Genomic DNA, 19,732 nt, shown 5'->3' on the forward strand with positions numbered 1-19,732 from the left:
GGGAAACTTTTTCAGCACCTACTCTGTAGTCTGCTCAGATGTAGTTAGGCTATATAGTTCATATATGTGGAAGTTAAAATCGCTGCATTATCAAATACACTTACTAGTTAGTGTACTAAAGCTTTCATAGATTATGAACCTATTTCGAAATGTTTTTGGCTTATTAACTAACATCCAGCCTACTATTTAATACTGCTTTGTTTTTTTCAGCCCTTGTGCACATAAAATTAGGACCTTTTAAATGATATAACCTCATTAAATATCTGATCTCACACAATAGAATTTCACTGGAAATGTTTTGTAAAACAGCATATTATACCAGGAAGATGTATTTAAATTCCAGTGTGTTGTTCAGTTTTGCTTGAACTGTGAAATAATGTTTGTGGTAATGTTTCTGAAGTAAGCCCCCCCCCCCCATTTACTTCTTACTTTAGCCCAAATTCTTGAGACACAATAAATCATCGGTGCTGGTTGCTGATCTCCGTGCTATCCAGAATGAGAAGAAGGTCACCATATTTCACCTTGAGCTCCACAATGAGTTACACACTTCTAGGCCTACAGTACAAGTCTTTGTGTCAGACTTAAAAGAATCCAAAAGACCCAAGCTCTGTGCTGGTATTTCCATTCTTGATCCTCAGAAGGCTGAGGTAAGAAACAACCATATGACCAAAAATACTGTATTTCCCCAACCAAGTCATTCAGCAACAATTACAATATTTATCAGTAGTAGTGGGGCAGAGCTGCAGAACCACCTTACTCCTGGCACCAGTGTATCTGCTGCTTATGTGGACAGGGCTGGGGAGAGGTGGTGGCAAAGTCAGGGCCACGGGGTATAGTAGTAGTAGTAGTAGTAATAATAATAATTTATCATTTATACCCCACCCATCTGGCTGGGTTTTCCCAGCCACTCTGGGCGGCTCCCAGCAGCATAATAATAATAATAATAATAATAATAATAATAATAATAAATCAATAAAAGATCAAACATTAAAAAGTTCCCTAAACAGGGCTGCCACAAGTATAAAGGAGTCAAAGCAAGAAAGAAGTTTATTTCAGTTGTGGCCTGCTTCTTAACACTTTTTCTTGGGTTTCCATTTTGCTGGTCGCTTTTATTTCAGGCAGATGTTTGGAAGTTCTGCCTGAAAGGATTCATTGCAAATGGTGGCAGAAATGCCATCCCAGTTGTGACCTTGGGCTGCAATGGATGGAAAGTGCTACTTGACTTTCAGAGGCCACTATGGTATTTGGTTAACATGCTTTTTTTTTTTAAAGACTGTAACCTAGAACTGTATTTCCCAGTAATGGTTAAGGAAACAGAAGAGTGCAGTGGTATGAAAAATCAGTGTAGTAACTGCAGCAATGTAGCTACTTTAATTTTTATATCAGAGGCATAAAATCCACTACCTATTTCTTCTCAGGGTTATCTAAAATGGGGCTGGGATTGTCGAGACTACAATATTGCAACGAAGGTTGAATATGGATGGTTTGCTGGTTATCCAGCTATGCAAATCAAGGTGGACTGGCTCAGAGTTCCTCCAAGACTAGAAGCTGCTGCAAGTGGGTGAGAATTAAGTAATTCAGAACTTCAAATATATGTTTAAATCTATATGTGGAAATCGAGCTGAGCTATATCTGCAGAAAACTACCAGCAAGGAATGCCATTATGTGAGTGTTTCTTGCCCCAAAAAAATGAGTTAGATTAAAAACATTAGTACTCTTCCTCTTCTCCTTCCAGTGAAGATGCACAAGGTTGTTTCTAGTCTGAAACGGACAGAATTTTAAGGCATTCCACCAAATGTGGATTTAATCCTTTCACTCCTTTTCCCTTTAGGCTATCCACATTTGTTCCTGATATGGCCTGTAGGCTTGGATTGTCCCAAAGAGAACAGAAGAATCCTTCACAGCAGACTTCTGTAGTCGTGGCTCTCACATCTCCGAGAAGCTGTGCTCTTGTTCTGAAGCTACATAATGTAAATTATTTGCTTTGGGGTTTTCACATTCCTTAATAATCTTAACGCAGCAATCCAAAGTGTATGTGTGGGGATGGGGGGCGGGGAGTGAAGATCTGTCGTGGAACTGCCATGCCATCCGGAACCCTGTGAGCTCACAATGGCTAGGGCAGGAGGTGAGGGGTGGCTTTTGTATGGTTGTTCCTGGCAAATCTTTGCCGTTCTGAATCCTACCACCCTAAAACAATTGTTTAAATAGTCATTTATATTGCTCCAATTAATAAATGACAGATCAGCAAATAAAACCAAGCTTCCCACAGAGGGAGTCATGGAATCATGCTGCTCTCAAGATAAATTCCTCCACAAATCTGCAGATGGAAAGAAGGCTGCATGTGCCAACCGCTCATATTGTACCATAGGAAAGAAGGAACTAATGCGATAAGACTGTGCAAATGAAGCAAATGTGTTTATTTTCCGTTAATCTGTTCCATTTTCCAAAGAGCGTGTAAGGCTTTGTCAAGAACTAAGCAAATGAAAAGAGGAAAGCAAATACAGATGAAGGCTAAAATCCTATACTCGCTTACTTGGGAGAAAGTCCCCTTGAACCGAATAAGACATACTTCTGAGTCAGCATGCCTAGGATTGGGCTATATGCTTGGCACTAGGGCTGAGCCAAAACCAAGCAGGAGGTGACTTTCATTAGCCAGTGTCTCAATGGTAGAGCATCTGCTTTGCATTCAGAAGGCCCCAATTTCAATCTCTGACACCTCCAGGCAGGATGAAAAGTATCATCTTTCACCACCCAAATGTCATTTTTGTTCAGCCCTAGTTCTCTAACAGATATATATATATATAAAGGTAAAGGGGACCCTGACCATTAGGTCCAGTCGTGACCGACTCTGGGGTTGCACGCTCATCTCGCTCTGTAGGCCAACGGAGCCAGCGTTTGTCCGCAGACAGCTTCTGGGTCATGTGGCCAGCATGACTAAGCCACTTCTGGCGAACCAGAGCAGCGCACAGAAACGCCGTTTACCTTCCCGCCGGAGTGATACCTATTTATCTACTTGCACATGACATGCTTTTGAACTGCTAGGTTGGCAGGAGCAGGGACCAAGCAATGGGAGCTCACCCCGTCACGGGGATTCAAACTGCCGACCTTCTGATCGGCAAGTCCTAGGCTCTGTGGTTTAACCCACAGTGCCACCTGTGTCCCAATATATATATAGAATGTGGGAATTTAGCAGGTGAAACATTCGCCATTGCTGCACCTGGTCTTAGTGTCTGGTGTTGTTGGGCAGCTGCTGAGGACCCAACACACTGACACAACTCACCATGGACATCTGCCTTGGAGCCCTTAAGAAACAAAACCCATTTCCAGATGGGCACTTTAGCCACCACCAGGCAGCTGGGTCTAGCTGCTATTTAAATTTCTTACCATGCCCTGGAGTGTTGTGGCATTCTGGGAAATTTAAATGGTGGCTAGATCCAACTGCTCAGAGTGCTGCTGCCGACCCCTGTCACCAGACAGAGCCACCATGAAGCACCAGCAGAGGAGAGGACCTTTCAGAGAGCAGTTAGCCCAGAGGTCTCTCAAACCTGGAACAGACACTGCCCATTAACTGAGTGCAATTGTTTTACTTAACATATTTCCAGTATGACTTTCTAACCATTTCTACCACCTGTGTTGCTTCCCCTTGCAATAGAAATATTATGCAGGGCCTTTCTTTCAGCCAGAACTCACTGGAACTCTGTTGCGGCACCTCTCAGGTGGGCGCCATTGCCATTAAAAGACAACAAGAGAGGTGTTGGTGGTGAGTTCCGGCACATCCTTTTCTCGAAAAATAGCACTGATATTATGTATACATCTTACCTTTTTTTTAGGTCACACTTTATGACACAAACATCTGGCTACCACTTCCACTCCCTGTAGCCCAACATGCAGAAGATTTAGCAAAGCAGTCCCACGCCGGGAGTTTCATCTCTAATCTGCTATCCTCATTTGTGGAAAATCTGAAAGGTTAGTGGGTTAGCCAGCGTTGTTTTGCTCTCCTGGTTCCAGCAAAAGTTGGTTTACACCAGGGCTACAAACCACAAATCCTGGAAGCATCTTATCAGGTGGTTGAGAGATCTCATTTGGTCCTCAGCACACCTTCCAAACTCCATGCCAGTTACTGAATCACTTTCTGGGTTGAAAACTCAGTAATAAAATATGCCAGAAGAATATCTCTTATCAGAATATTATTTCTAACCATTTGAAGATGCTTACTGATAGCGTTTGCTTTTTAGGTCGTTGTTCAGTATCACAAGATACTATCACAACTTTCAACAATGTTAGCTTTCGCTATATAATGCCTGCAAACTGCTACCATGTCTTCGTCCATGACTGTAGCCTGGAACTGAAATTCCTGGTGAGGGCAATGAAAGCAGAACAGTCAACTGATCTGATAATGGCCCGTATCGACTTTGTCAATCTGTAAGTAAAGCATTATAAGTTAGGGTTGCCATATTTCAGAAAGTGAAAATCTGGACAAAAAATTGTTGACCTATTTATTTATTTTAGGGGGAAAGGTTGTTTAGCTTTTTTGCAAAACCACCAGAAATTTTTTCCCCGTCTACTTATAAGAAAATAGGCAAGAAGACCCACTTACGACCCCCTGGACATTTAGAATGGACATAACAAATTCCGCCCGGACACCAATTTAGGGATCAAAATCCTGGCAATGTCCAGGATTTTCCAGACGTATGGCTGCCCTACAAAAGTCAACCTGATCAAACTATGAGAAGCCAAATAGTTAATGAATACTGGTAATATGACAAGTAGAAAGACTAATTATACTGGTAATCACACTAGATTGATACACTTTCCCCAACAAATATTTGAATTTGTCATACAAAATATTCTTAACCACCAGTGATTGATAGCAATGTAGAATGTTCATTGGTCCAATGTGAACAAGTTGTCAAAAAAGGTATGCACTTGGTATGTATGACATAAATGTATCATTGCCTTAATTAAACCAGATTTTTTCTGTTTGAAGGGAGGTTGACATGTATTCTTCAAATGGACTTACAAAGCTGAGGATTAACGGTACTGAATTTCCACCAGAGAATCTCCCATTCACTTCCAATTCCAAAGGTAGCATACCTTTTCTGACTTCTCCTGAATTGCCTGACTCACTTGAACTATCTATAGCAAATTGTAAAGGGGCTTATGTATCCCAGTGGTTAGCAACTGAAAGGATGACCTTAGAGTCATGTACTAGGGCTTACCACTACCACAGCTAAACTGTCACATGCCCACACAATCCGGCACAAATTTTTCATCTGTCCCTCCCATTGGCAACTTGGAGGAGAGCAGATGGTTTCTCTCAAGGAGCCAGACAGGGCCCCTACTTTGGCAGGTGTTGATCTCCAATATCTATGGTCTGGTATATATCTGGTTTTTCCTTTGGGACCAGTTGATCGTGGAATTAGGCCTAAACATTATTTTATTTATTCCGGTAACCTTTTATATTGCAAACACAGTATAGAGTAATTCTTACTTGCTGGGTAGCTTTCACATAAGCAGAAGCAAGATTTTAGCTCCACATATCTGATGCTTTAATTGAAACAGAGAGAAATCAGTAATGGTGACAATTTGTACTGAGATGTTACACCAGAGTTTTTAGGGGGAAGTAATTCTGTTTTCTGGTTACAGGTGATATCCTTATCACTCGTGAGAAGAATGGCTTATCACTAAAAGCTCCAGAAGTTGGCATTGAAAATCTCTTCTATGATGGACGCACGCTTATGGTATACTTTTATTTGCTATCCTACCAATGTCTTGGATTTTTACGAACACATATGCAGCCAGAAGTGCATTGACTTTTACCATGTTCCTATGCAGATTCAAGTACCTTTATCAATGATTGGGAAAACCTGTGGAATGTGTGGAAGATACGATGCTGAATATGAACAGGAATATAAGATGCCCAGTGGATATGAAGCCAAAAATGCTGTGAGCTTTGCTCAGTCTTGGATTCTTCCATCAGAATCCTGTACCAAAGGTTAGGCAATTATCTATTAATATGTGAATATCTGGGCACTGATGCACATATTTTCTTCTTCACAACCTTTTAACAGAATACAGTTGGGGGGGGCACCAAAAAGGGAACCAGAAATTTCCATGACTGTGACTAATTTCCAAATCATGGTTCCATCCACCCCTTCACAAAATGTTTAGGAACTCAGGATGACCACTTTACTAATCACCAAAGCCAACATGTGCTTTTAAAGATATATAGCAGCAGCAGAAAAATATGAACAACCTTCAACTCTGGGAAGTATGTGTCTTCTAAAACACAATTGCATACTTCACACATTATGGCTTTCTCTCATGCATTGCATTGATGTAGTCAGGTAGTTGGGCTTCCCATTGCAGAACACTGGTTGAGTCCCACTCTTTAGTATAACTCATAATCCCTGCTCAATGTAAGCAGACACCTTTCCCCATTCTGTCTTCATGTCAGGCTGCAACACATTTTGCACAAACAAAACAGAATAACCCACCCACACAGGCAAGTTATCAATTTCCCATGTTTTCATAATTTATTTTGTAATGCGAGATTTCCAGCTGCAGTTTGGAAGCTTTAGCAAAAATCAGGTTTCTGAAAACAGTCCAGGCTATAATTTAGATATAGTTTAAACTCCATGTATTTTCTCAGTGTGGCTTGCCTAAATGTTCACATACAAATGTTTCAAGATATGAGAAAGCAACTTGCAGCTGAACATGACATCTTGACATAGCATAAGTATGTGAAGCAGTATTTTAATCCTTATTCCATGCGGAGGGAGAAATAGTATCCATCAATATTGTCCAGAATATGTCGCCTTTAAGATACAGTTTGCTTGGGCTTTAGTTTGACTACCTTATTTCATGAGCCTGTGAGGACTGACATGATTCTATTCCTGGGAGTCTCAGAAATATACTTGTAGCAGGTTGCACCCTTTCCTGTTCCAGATGTTTGGAGGGGATAGGTAAAAGTCTGTAGCTACTGTTGATTAGTCCTGGGAATGATTAGTCCTCATTCCCCTTACATCAGAGGACTAAGGAAATAGGAAGAGGCACCTGGGTCAGGACTAAGGATGAGAGGATAGATTTCTTCAAGAACCATTTTTTTTCTTCCCAGTTAAATGAATAAATAAATAAGTAAATAAAAACCACCCTCTCACACTAAAGCATATTAAAACAGAGAGCTATGTATTACAGTACAGAATGCAGTCCACTGGGGTTGATCAAGTGAAGTCTCACTGAAGTTACTTTGCTCTTGAAATGATGCCCAGAAATTTATCGTTCATTACTTTGGCTGCAAGCTATGTCCATTGTACTCCAGTTTGTTGTCGATCCAGTGATAAATCTTTGAGAGAAATCTTTATCAGTGTTCTGCTCAATAAGTAGAATTCTAAATGCATAGTCTTTTTAAACAGTCACATGGTGAAATTGAAATTGAAATAGCAAAACTGTATCACATCCCATTTTTGTTCCAGAATCTGCTACCATTCCACGGGGAAGAGCAAATAGGCATTGACCAGAAGCTCAAGGATATCAAAATTGTAACTGAGATTCAGACAGCATGTTCCTGTGAATACCTGCAACGCACAGCTTGGTGTTATTTGGCAGAAGATTAGAGCTTCAAATGGTTTCTATTCCAAGGCCAATATATTTAATGGACAGAGCAATGGAATTATTTCAAACAGGAAAAGTAGCATCACTTTCTCCTCTGAAGAACAATGCATTTCTACCATAATACTATCAGTAATTTTCAATAATAATTTTTAAAAAATCTATTTGTGTTAAATCATTTAATAAAACATCATGATTCAAAGAGCACAGCTGCATTTGTTCTGTGTCTTTTGAAATACCATGCTGCATCGAGTCCAGATTCCATGACACACATTCACAAAACACACCCTCAGTATTGGCTCTTGCAACCGATACCAGAAATAAGCAGCCAGGCGTTACTGCAGAGCAATTTCAGAATTGGGAGCAAGGTGACTTGGCTTTTAGCCTTACAAATGATGCTTAAAAAAAACAAAACACAAAACAAAACAAAGCCCTGGGATCTCTATGACAGTGGTTCCCAAGTGGGTGGTACCACCCCCTGGGGGCCGGTGGTATTACCTAGGCGGCTGCTGGAGGTGTAAATGGTGACCAAACTTTGAAAAGCTGCTATCACTGGATCATGCTCAGCAATTTCAATTATCCAAACTGAACAGTTTAAATCAAATTCTCAATAAACGTAAGCAATTGTTACTGCCTCAAATTTTATAGTGCTGCTATCTTCCTTAGCAGGTTGTGCAACCTGCGTTCCGAATAACAGTTTTTATAGGGTTGGTGGGTACCAGGGATGAGTCTATGTTTGACGTTTTATTATGTTTTTATATGGGTTGGAAGCCACCCCCACTGGCTGGGGAAACCCAGAGGGTGGCAACACAAGAACGGACCTCCTCTGCAGTGGCTCCCCATCTGTGGAATGCTTTCCCCAGGAAAGTTCCCCTGGCACCTTCATTGTGCACCTTTGGGTGCCAGGCAAAAACATTCCTTTTTAACCAGGCCACTGGTTGATCCGATTTACATCCTATGGCCTTTTAAAATTTGTTTTTTCTCTGAAGGAGGATGTGCTATTGAGTTGTTGTTTTTATTTTTATTAGTTATCTTTGTGGCTTTACATCTTGATTTTATTCTGTGAACCGCCCTGAGACCCCAGGGGATAGGGCGGTATATGAATTCAATCCATCAATAGATTGTGGCTTTATTTTTTTGTTCTGTGAACCGCCCTGAAACCTCTTGGTATAGGTCGGTATATAAATGCAATAAATAATAATTATTTTTATGGAGCCAAGGAGTTGTGGTGCGACCACGCCCCTCAAAGTTTGGGAAAGCTTACACAGTGAATACAGAGCGCAGAGGATCAGGTACTCCTGTCTTTAAAGTGTCCAAATTAGGCAGCTCCTGAGGGATTTATTATTTTATTATTTGTATTATTATTCCACTTGAGTTTTGTCTCTGAACTGTTAAGGCAACTGGCACAGCCAATCCCTGAGGGTGAAACATGGCGGGTGACGCTAAGGGGCGCTCATAGAACCGCCAAGAGACGGTTCCCTCAACGTCTCCCCCTCCATTTCTGGGCGGAGCCAGCCCTCAGCCAGGCATTATATAGAGGCAAAAAAAGGAGCAGCAGCCGCGGCGCGCACGCACTCACGCACGCAGCACGCCCCGCTTAAGCACCTGATACGAAGACATGGAGGGGTTGCTAAGCGGCGCCGGCGCGCGCCTCCCGGTCGCGCTCCTCCTCCTCCTCCTCATCTCCCACCTGCGTCCGAGCTCCGGCGCGTGCCCGTGCGAGGACCCCGCGCTCTGCAACCCCATCTCTGGAGCCAGGGACTTCGAGGTGCGCAGGCGCCAAACAGCCTCTTAGGCGTCGGGAGGGGGAGAGGAGAGGAGGGCGCGGTTGCCTGGTGAGAGCACGTGACGCTCCTCTCAGCCAATCCCCGACGGTGTTGGTGAGGGTGGGGAGAGAGGTCGGGAGGTGGTGGTCACTTGGAAGGTTGTTCCTGCCGGGGGTGGCGAGGAAGGCTGTCCAGTTGTTGCTGAACTACAAACTCCTATCCCATCCGCAGCAAGAATAGCCAATGGCTAGGGACGACGGGAGGTGGTTGTTCAGCAACACCTGGGCCAGGGTTTCCCGAACTTGGGTCCCCAGCTGTTTTTGGACTACACTTCCCATCATCCCTGACCAATGGTCCTGCTAGCCAGGGTTGATGGGAGTTGTAGTCCAAAAACAGCTGGAGACGCAACTTCAAGAAACACTGATCTGGAAGGCTGAAGCTTCCATACATATCCTGCAGTGCTTGCTAAGTCCGCCATGCTCTCTCCATAGGCAGAGATTCAGCAACTGCAAGTTTTCTGCACCACAGGGAAAGCTTCACCTGTTGGATTTCTGCTTTTCGTGCAGTTGCTAAAGGCACTGGTGTCCTCTCAAGGAAGGCACAAAACCTGAATATTCTTTGGGGGCTTATGTGTAATTCTGGGCTTCCCCTTGTTGAAAACTGATTGGCACTGCCCTCTGTGGCCAAAACACTAGGAGAATTAGTTAAAACTGAGGTAGTTCTTGGTATGAGCTTTCGTGTGCATGTACACTTCTTCAGATACACATGTATCTGAAGAAGTGTGCATGCACACGAAAGCTCATACCAAGAACTAACTTAGTTGGTCTTTAAGGTGCTACTGGAAGGAATTTTTTAATTTTGACTATGGCAGACCAACACGGCTACCTATCTGTAACTTAAAACTGAGGCTATGCAGTGGGAAAAGAGAAGCGAAGGGAACAACAGTTTTCTGTTGTGGTTCTGGCCATGTGAAAGTCAAGAGTTTCCTACACACAATTTCTTTATGCAGGTAAGCAGGAGGCATTATCAGAGCTCAATGAAACATTCCACCTATGCTAAAGCAGCAGTGGAAGGCATGAAGTAGGTCTAGCGACGAAAGAATAAATATGCCTGGCCTGGGCAGAGGACTGAGGGCCAGATAGAAAGATATTGAGGGTCACATTTAGCTCCTGGGCCTAAGGTTCCTTATCTCTGCTGTGCATAATATATAGCCATCATGGCTAGTGGCAATGGATAGTCTTATCCTTCGTGAATTTGTCTCATCTCCTATTTTAAGGTGTCCAAGGTGGAATCTACACACATATTTAAAAAAATGCTCTGAAAATGCTTTTTTAAAAAACGTTTTGAAAAATACATTGAATTTGGCATAGCTCACTGTCACCACCTAGTGTCACATTTATATATTGCACTTTACAACACATTTAAAACATTTTATTTTCAGCTGTATAAGCTGAGTCCCAAGTTGCAATCCTTTGCATAATTTAACATGTTTGGATGCATAGATTTCAAGGGGCTTGGGTGTATCTTGTGCTCCGTTGAAATGTATACAGGACTGTTTTATTTATTTTTCATTTGAACATCCTCTGTTTTTACCACAACACTGCTGAACCGTAATAGTCCCTTTTACTGAGAAAATTTGTCTGAGGCAGATATGTATCTGAGGAAATGAAACCAATGTGCGCTGCCCCTTCAGGCATGCTTCTAATTGTTAAAATGCTCAAATTAGATGGGAAGTGCATCTCACCTACTTATCTGAAAGTTAACTCCCAAATGTATTGTCTCCTGCTTCCCAGGGATAATTGGTTGAGCCCTGGAAAATCCTCACCAACTTATATTACAAGGCATTCTGTGGGTTGCTGCCTAGAAGTGGTTTAATTAACGATACCCATCTTTGTGCTTCACATTAGTCAGTAAACCTTGAATTTTAGCTAATCTCTTTAAAGATAATACTTATTTGAAAGGATAAAAGTTTATCATGAGATCCCATAATTTAGCGAACTATCTTATTTGATCCATACAAAGATTAAGTCTCTTTAGAGCCATCATTTTTTGACAATCTACTTCATGAATTAGGAACACTACTAGCATTTGACTATGAGAGCCTATTGTGGGAGCTACACTGATGACCTATGAGGGCTTTCGTGTTTTTTTCTGGTCCTTATCTCTTTGTGTTGCACCTGCCTTTAGAGTTTTCAGGCACTGGGTGCAAACTATTTTATTTACTTGTACATTTAATGGTGTTCAGTAGGTTTAGCTGAGTTGTGTCGCTGCTGTTGCCACTGGCTTTTAATTTTTGATTATCATGTAACTTAAGAGTTGGTGGGCTTAAATACAGATATTTTTGTGCTTATAGTTTTGTAAGCCACCTTGAGGATTTCTGTTGAACAATTGATAGAACTATATTGAATAAGTAATAACCAAATGAAGAAATAAACTATTTAAATGGCACCAATAACAAGAGTTAGCACATCTGGCTGTTGTAGGGGGGGAGAGAGACTTTTACTATTTTTTCTTTTAATTTTTGCTATGCCTCTGCAGGTCTTTATATTTGACATTGGTGGGCAGGCCTGGAAATTTTATGACTGGTCACATATTACTACAGTGGCGATTTTCGGAAAATACGACCCTGAGCTTATGTGTTACGCCCATTCAAGAGGAGCCAGAGTTGTTTTAAAAGGTACGTTCTGCAGAGAACATTCTGGTGTATCGTCAGCATCTTGTATGCGTTTTGTCATACGTAATCTCCACTGAGTTACCCCTGTTAAGTGTGCACAGGAGTGCAACCTTAATAATTATATGAGAATATTGTGATTGTGTGAAAGTAAGCTTGCACTGTCAACTTGCACCACCAGTCTCAGGACATACTAGCAATCTCCATTATGTTAAGCTGCTTCAAGCACAAAGGGATGGTGGACCGATCAGTTTGTCTTTGGGGGGGCTCTCTTTTGAAATTTGCTGGCTTTAGATTCATGCATACTAAGAAGTGTAAAAGCATGCATGATTCTCCTCCCATCATCCCCAGTTCTAGAGTCATTTACTCCAGAAGATAAAGTTCCAATTGTTTCAGGAGAACTTCTATGTAAGCTCTGTTAAATGGTTGTGTAATTGATCATGAGACTTCATGTAATATCCTGTACTGTTGCCATACTGTGGACAGCCAAGGATAAAAGGGGATATAACTGCTTGAGCACATGCTGCCAGGCCAGAACACAAATGTGTCGCTCCAGAAAACCATGGTCTGGATGTAAAGTCTGGAAGCTATGGTGTTTCTATTTACATTTAACGTGCTTTTTTTAAACACACACCAAAGAACAGTGTTGCATTTATTTTGAGAAAGAAGCGCCCTTGCATATCTTCAAACTGGTAGCATACTCCCAATCTAGATCAGGGTCCCATACAGATCTCCTGCCACGAAATCTCCTGTGGCTGCTATTTGTCGCCAGCACCAGAGGTGCTGTTTACTGCAAATAGCATCTGCGGAGGCACATGCCAGCCAGGAGACTAGGGGCGCATACAACTGCTTTTCCTTCAAAATAAAAGTGGTAGCATTAAGCACACTTTTTAAAAAAAGTGTGCTGGATGTAACATGTAGTTTATGTAACATGTACCTTACTCCTTGGGCCCCACTACATAGTGTAAATTGTTAGTGTAAGCTCTGGCACACATTGGGGTTAACTAGATCAAGTAATTGGGAACAAGAATCTGGTTCACAAAAGATGGAGGATAAAACTCAGTTTTATTCAGCAGTAAATCAACAAGCCAATCCAGTGGTGTCAGCAACAGTATACAGTGGTACCTCGGGTTAAGAACTTAATTCGTTCTGGAGGTCCGTTCTTAACCTGAAACTGTTATTAACCTGAAGCACCACCTTAGTTAATGGGGCCTCCTGCTGTCGCTGCGCCACCGCTGCCCGATTTCTGTTCTCATCCTGAAGCAAAGTTCTAAACCCGAGGTAATATTTCTGGGTTAACGGAGTCTGTAACCTGAAGCGTATGTAACCTGAAGCGTGTGTAACCCAAGGTACCACTGTAATAAGTTTAGCACAACAATATACGTGCGTTCACAAAAGTTCAGCAATATATCTTGTGACTAGATTTAGTTCTTAAGCAACTTCTGAAGCAGTTTCTAAATGCTTTTTTCATTTCTTGTTTCGCTTTCTCCTTTCCTTTATGAACATTGGTGTTCAGGCCCTCTCTTCTTGCTAATATCCATAGCCCACTGCTTATCACATAATCCACTTCAGCAGGTGTTCATACAAACCCTGATCTGCTGATGAAGGCTTTTTGCCCCAGGATGTGTACAAAGAGCTCTGGGTGGATAGATTGGGATAGTTATGAAGTAAGGCATTAGGGCTCCAATCCAAAGCATAGCCTATCACAAAGTAAGCCCCCTTGAGTTAAGTGGAATATACTGCTATATATTATGTGAGATTTAATATCACAGTAGTCTAAAATGTTTCTTGTCCCTTCTAGCAATTCAAGCCTGGCACTTAATCACACTTTCTTATTTAGGAGACATATCTGTGAAGTCAATTGTTGACCCTGCTGTCAGAGCAGCCTGGATAAAAGCAAAAGTGGATCTGGCCAAAAGACAGCATCTGGATGGAATCAATATAGACATTGAACAGGAGGTTGCAAAGTCTTCACCTGAATACTATGCGTTAACAGATTTGGTTAAAGAAACAACAGAAGCTTTTCACAGAGAAATTCCAGGATCACAGGTAAAAAAAATAAAGCAGAGATTACTCTTACACAAATATGAATTCAATTCCGCATCAGCAAAATTCCATTGATTCATCTCAGTGCATGACATTAAACACTCTTTTTTTTGACACCATTTACTGTTGTGAGCACAAATTTTGGTATTGGATATTGATAGCAGGCACAGCTATTCCATTAAGTATCAGCCCAGCAACAAAAAAATAGTAATAGGCCAGGAATAATAATAATAATAATAATAATAATAATAATAATAAATAAATAAATAAATAAATAAATAAATAAATTATTTATTTATTTATTTATACCCTGCCCATCTGGCTGGGTTGCCCCAGCCACTCTGGACGGCTTCCAACACATATGAAAACATCAAACATTAATGATAATCTGATCCAATATAAAACGTCACATAACTTTAAAATAAACAATTTTAGAATCTTATACCTTGTTGCCAAGTTTACACAGATGAAGAAGAAGAAGAAGAGTTTGGATTTGATATCCTGCCTTTCACTCCCATTCAGGAGTCTCAAAGCGGCTAACATTCTCCTTTCCCTTCCTCCCCCACAACAAACACTCTGTGAGGTGAGTGGGGCTGAGAGACTTCACAGAAGTGTGACTGGCCCAAGGTCACCCAGCAGCTGCATGTGGAGGAGCGGAGACACAAACCTGGTTCACCAGATAACGAGACTACCGCTCTTAACCACTACACCACACTGGTTGTGTCCCCAAACATTTCAAGCAATTAACAGGAATGGATGGTATTCAGCTGAGTTTTACTTAGAGTAGACCAGACCCCATGAAATTAATAAACATGAGTTAGGGCCTTAATTTTAATAGGTTCACCCTGAGTAAAGCGAAGTTGAAGAACACACTATATGCAATGTTGAAATGAATTGCAAATTGTGTATAATGTACTAAGAATATCCATTTAGAGATAGATGTGTGTTTTTATTTTCCCCCACAGGTGACTTTTGACGTAGCCTGGTCTCCAGATTGCATAGACAAACGATGTTACAACTACACCGGGATAGCAGAGTCTTGTGATTTCGTATTTGTTATGTCTTACGATGAACAGAGTCAGGTGTGGTCAGAATGCATAGCTAGAGCCAATGCTCCATATAACCACACCATAATGGGTAAGAACCAAATATATAATATTTCCAAAAACGTTGAAGCCATGGAAATTTGTTCCCACTTTCTTCCCCCCAAGGAAGAAAACAAGTAATAAAAAAATTGGGGGAGAGGGGGTTGAAAAATGGAGATCTGAGGTAGGCGAAAATTTGATATATGATTGTTCCAGTTGAATTTCAGATGGTTGGATATAATATTTTTTTTTTTGTTATTTAATTAGAATATGAAAAATACATTCACATGGGAATTAATCCAAAGAAGATTGTGATGGGTGTTCCATGGTATGGCTATGATTATACCTGTCTAGGCTTAATTAAGGTAAGAGAAAGATAGCTGCTTTATTATATTTATTATTTAAAACAACTTCTATTTATTATTTAAAATGCTTACAGAGATACATAATATATAACATTATAACTTTCATATTACAATAACATAAATAAATTATACGGATATATGTTTTCCTTAGAATCATTATTCAAAACAATAGCAATGCCAAATGTTCTTTATAAAAACCTGCTTATTTGCATGTTATTTTCTCTTCTAATACAAGTTCTGATAATGTTACAATGTCCCAAATATTTTCAACCCATTTTGAGACTGGAGATGCAGTGCTCTTTGTCTAAGCTTTTGCAATACTTATTTTTTACAGTAGACAATAAGGTAGTAGCTAACATCTAACTATGTTTTGTTCGCTGTTGTATCTGAAGTTTAATTCAGGGACATGGATTATAGACTGTTCCCTTTTTTTGAGATTTAACACATCTGTGTAACAGAAGTTGCTTTCTTCAGGCCCATGTTTGTTCAATCGCAAAAGTTCCTTTCCGAGGGGCTCCATGCAGTGACGCGGCAGGACGTCAGCGCCCGTATAAAGTAATCATGGATCTGGTAAACATTTCTATTTCCGGGATCCTGTGGGATGAGGAACAGGAAGCCCCATACTTAGAATACAAGGTGAGTTGTTAAAAGACTTGCTTTCTGAAATGTATTTCTTTTATAAGAATATAAATTGTACAAGTACACCAGAATCAGATAGTAGCCATGTTGATCCATTAAGGAAAAAAAACCCCAGTGTCACAAAGTGATGAACATGCTTTTGAGTTTGCCAGAACTCTTCAGGGAGCAACGTGCTGAACAAATTAAAAGCTGGGGTGGGAGTGAGTTGGAGAAAGAGAAAAAGTAGGTGATGGTTGTTTTGTCCCTCATATTTATGATTAAGATGGAGAGAGTAGGAGGCATCATGCAGACATAGCCGGAATAGCCACATCTGAATGCAAGACAGATTACAAGATGCATTTTTAAAAATTCCTCTCCCAGGCCACTTCACCCCACAAACTCTCCACTTGGATGTGCATGGATATACAAAACGAAACTTGGGCAAACCTATCATGGTTTTCATCTTCTAAAGATAGGGGCGGACCCCATATAGTAAAAAAAACCAACAACAGGACATATGTTGCCTAGAAAACGAAAGATAACAGGGGAGGCACCAAGCGGATCTCTGTTGGAGGGAATTTTATAATTGAGGCATAACTAGAGAAATGTTCCTCTAATTGGTCACCACCCATCTAAATTTTGCAAGTGAAATCAGTTGCCTCTAATGATAATTTCAGCTGCTGGGCAAACACTGTTGGAACGATGCAATATTTCAGGGACCCTGATCCCAGACCATTTATGACTTTTTACAATTGTGCCCAGAAGCAAACTTGGATCTAGTGAATCTCTTTAAGTATAGGGGTGAAAATGCTAATACCAACTAGCATCTCTCAACAACCTAGTTGCTGTATTCTGCACCATCTGGTTTCTGATTTTTTTCTAAAAGCAGAAGCTATAACATGTTGCATTAATCAAGCATGGATATTCCTGATGAAATGGGTACCTGCCATGTCTTGACTGAAGGCTTCATAAATGGGAAAAGTAGACTTGAAGAATTTGCAAATAATTATTGGAAACATAAACAGTAAGCAGGCATATTATTAACCAGTGCTCTGCGTAACATGTTGTCAATAACCAATCATTTTATATAGCGTTTAAAATTTGCAACGGGCTTCCTCTTGCTTTGCCTCATGGTAACACTTTGAGGCATGTGCCCATTAGCTCCATTTCTCAAAGGCCGAGAGAAGTTGTTTTGTCTGAGTATATGCAAAGGAGCATTTGGCAGAGACTTGAGTTCGGCTCTCTTGGATCCAAGTGCAAAAACCTCTCATCATCAAGCTTACTTTGCAGGAGGCATATTAACACATTCTCTTTGTTTCACTGTTTTGTAGGACGAACATGGCGTTTTTCATCAAGTGTGGTTTGACAATCCCAGGAGCATTTCTCTGAAGGCAGCCTATGTGAAAAAACTTGGCTTAAGGGGTATTGGCATGTGGAACGCAGATTGCCTTAACTACTCCGGGGGCTCCTTAGCACAAGAGCAAACAGCAGCAATGTGGGCAGCCTTGATACCAAAGTGACTAAAGTAGAGTGTTTAGTTTGCCTGTTAGCGGTCATTATTTTCAATTTTAATGCATTTTTACATACAGATATAATTAGTTTTAATTATCTGGTTTTTATTTTTTCAATTCTAATACATCTTTATCAACAAATAAAATTAAATACCTGCTTTATATTTTGTTCAGCATTAATAAATAATGTTTTAAGTACCTTATATCACCTGTGTTTCTTTTATCCTGTAACTGATTGATTATTTAGCAAAACCTTTCAATAGTACCATGGGCGCTAGGAAGAGCCCATAGAATGGGGGAGGAAGCAGAAAGTGAGGGGAATATCCCTAACATTTCTAACCTCCCTTCCCCTGTAAAGGCACATGCTTTTCAACCCATCATGTGTTCCTCCACGATAGCATTTCTAATTCTCATGACACCTCTGGCCTATGCAAACACATAATCTAATTCCAATGTACCCATCCCTTTCTGACTACAACAGGGGGCCAGCAGTGCCCTATAACAAGAGCCAACCTGAGCCCATGGCAGGAAAAAAAAATCAATACAAGAAAAAAAAAAAAAACACACATTTCCTCTGCTCACCAACCGCCTGGCCTGATTTCACCACTAAGAGATAACCTAGGTAAAGGTAAAGGGACCCCTGACCATTTGGCCCAGTCGTGACCGACTCTGGGGTTACGGCGCTCATCTCGCTTTATTGGCCGAGGGAGCCGGCGTACAACTTCCGGGTCATGTGGCCAGCATGACTAAGCCGCTTCTGGCGAACCAGAGCAGTGCACAGAAACGCCGTTTACCTTCCCGCCGGAGCGGTAACTATTTATCTACTTGCACTTTGACGTGCTTTCGAACTGCTAGGTTGGCAGGAGCAGGGACCGAGCAACGGGAGCTCACCCCGTTGCAGGGATTCGAACCGCCGACCTTCTGATTGGCAAGTCCTAGGCTCTGTGGTTTAACCCACAGCGTCGTCACCCATGTCCCTAGAGATGACCTAGACAAGGTCAAAAGGCAGAGTACCCTCACTCTTGTGACACTATACACAAGCTGGCCTCAGGACAACCTCTTCCTGACCAGCCACTTCAGAAAGCACCCTGGGGGTACAGTTTCTACATGGGCTCAACATGCCACCACCAGCTGCTCCTTCCAACAGCCGTCTCAAGAAGTAGGATAGCATGACATTAAAGTCGCTCTTCAAGGAGATGTGCTGTTGCTGCTCTACTTTCTTTTTCAGTTAGATCTCGAAAACTTCGCTCCCCCAAGCAAAGATGGAAGTCCAAAGACTCCTATAATCCTGGCGATCATTCGGCAGCTCGTGCATTCATTCTATGTGTATGCCGCTTTCCCATAAAAATAAGCCTGCTCAAAGTGGCTAAGGGCAAAGAGAAACAATACGTTTCAACACCAAACAATACAAAAAGCATTTCCTAGTAACGCAGCAAAGCAACACAATAGCAAATATAATAAACAAAAAAAACAGCATTCCAGAACTCTAAATATAACAAGATTACATAAACAATATTCCAGCATCCAATAACAAAAATAAAAGCGCTTTATAATTTCACATTGGTCCTAGAAACACCCTTTACATGAAGTTGCTCATAGTCCTGCAGGGCTTCTAAGGACAAGTGGGGGACAGTTGGAAACACGACTCCTATGGATGGGGTTAAGTTACCCGTTTTCTTTATAGGCATACGCAGAACTATCTGAACGTACAAACATATTGGGACGTAGCAAAGTACACTGTGCCTTTCTCTCAATGTACCATTTTTACTCGAGAATATACTGTGCACAATCAACTCTGACTAAAGTATTCTGACTGCTGTTCCTTTTCATAGCTGCAGGAAAAACTTCTCTCTTTTGAAAATACGTACCCTAAGAAAGCAAAGAACAGAAAACTGTTGGTCAGTGTAAATAAAATGCAAGGGGAAGATGCACATAAAACCATGAGCCATATCCTGAGCTGCCAACATCGAGAGAGCTGTTAGATCAATGATTTGACATGGGAGAGGGGCAAGAGACTGTTCTGGTTAATAATTGACTACTCATGTTCACAGCTTAGGTC

General features: G+C 41.2%; 2 protein-coding genes across 4 annotated transcripts in view; both read left to right on the plus strand.

The window, feature by feature from the left end:
• LOC309534718 (vitellogenin-2-like) overlaps nucleotides 1–7,818 on the plus strand; it is a gene marked incomplete at its 5' end in the record, with an annotated part of 28,399 nt that extends 20,581 nt beyond the window's left edge. Inside the window, 9 exons of the mRNA XM_082227025.1 lie at nucleotides 435–647; nucleotides 1,419–1,561; nucleotides 1,832–1,970; nucleotides 3,831–3,966; nucleotides 4,236–4,422; nucleotides 4,988–5,085; nucleotides 5,647–5,741; nucleotides 5,836–5,995; nucleotides 7,476–7,818. Of these exons, the coding sequence (XP_082083151.1) occupies nucleotides 435–647; nucleotides 1,419–1,561; nucleotides 1,832–1,970; nucleotides 3,831–3,966; nucleotides 4,236–4,422; nucleotides 4,988–5,085; nucleotides 5,647–5,741; nucleotides 5,836–5,995; nucleotides 7,476–7,516 (1,212 nt within the window). The remainder of the gene's footprint in view (nucleotides 1–434; nucleotides 648–1,418; nucleotides 1,562–1,831; nucleotides 1,971–3,830; nucleotides 3,967–4,235; nucleotides 4,423–4,987; nucleotides 5,086–5,646; nucleotides 5,742–5,835; nucleotides 5,996–7,475) is intronic.
• Nucleotides 7,819–9,158: 1,340 nt separating this feature from the next.
• LOC309535474 (di-N-acetylchitobiase-like) lies at nucleotides 9,159–17,876 on the plus strand. Of its 3 annotated transcripts, none has more exons than XM_082228554.1 (7): nucleotides 9,159–9,379; nucleotides 11,916–12,054; nucleotides 13,889–14,097; nucleotides 15,060–15,231; nucleotides 15,447–15,544; nucleotides 16,019–16,180; nucleotides 17,494–17,876. In XM_082228554.1, the coding sequence occupies exons 1-7, from the start codon at nucleotides 9,230–9,232 to the stop codon at nucleotides 17,680–17,682; spliced, it is 1,119 nt and encodes a 372-aa protein (XP_082084680.1). In that variant the 5' UTR covers nucleotides 9,159–9,229; the 3' UTR covers nucleotides 17,683–17,876. The 3 variants fall into 3 exon arrangements, with proteins under 3 accessions (XP_082084680.1, XP_082084682.1, XP_082084681.1); XM_082228556.1 differs by lacking the exon at nucleotides 9,159–9,379 and adding an exon at nucleotides 9,409–9,491; XM_082228555.1 differs by lacking the exon at nucleotides 9,159–9,379 and adding an exon at nucleotides 10,364–10,386.
• The last annotated feature ends 1,856 nt before the right edge of the window (nucleotides 17,877–19,732 follow it).

Source organism: Podarcis vaucheri, assembly GCF_965113315.1.
Source record: "Podarcis vaucheri genome assembly, chromosome: 6".
Taxonomy (NCBI): Eukaryota; Metazoa; Chordata; class Lepidosauria; order Squamata; family Lacertidae; genus Podarcis; species Podarcis vaucheri.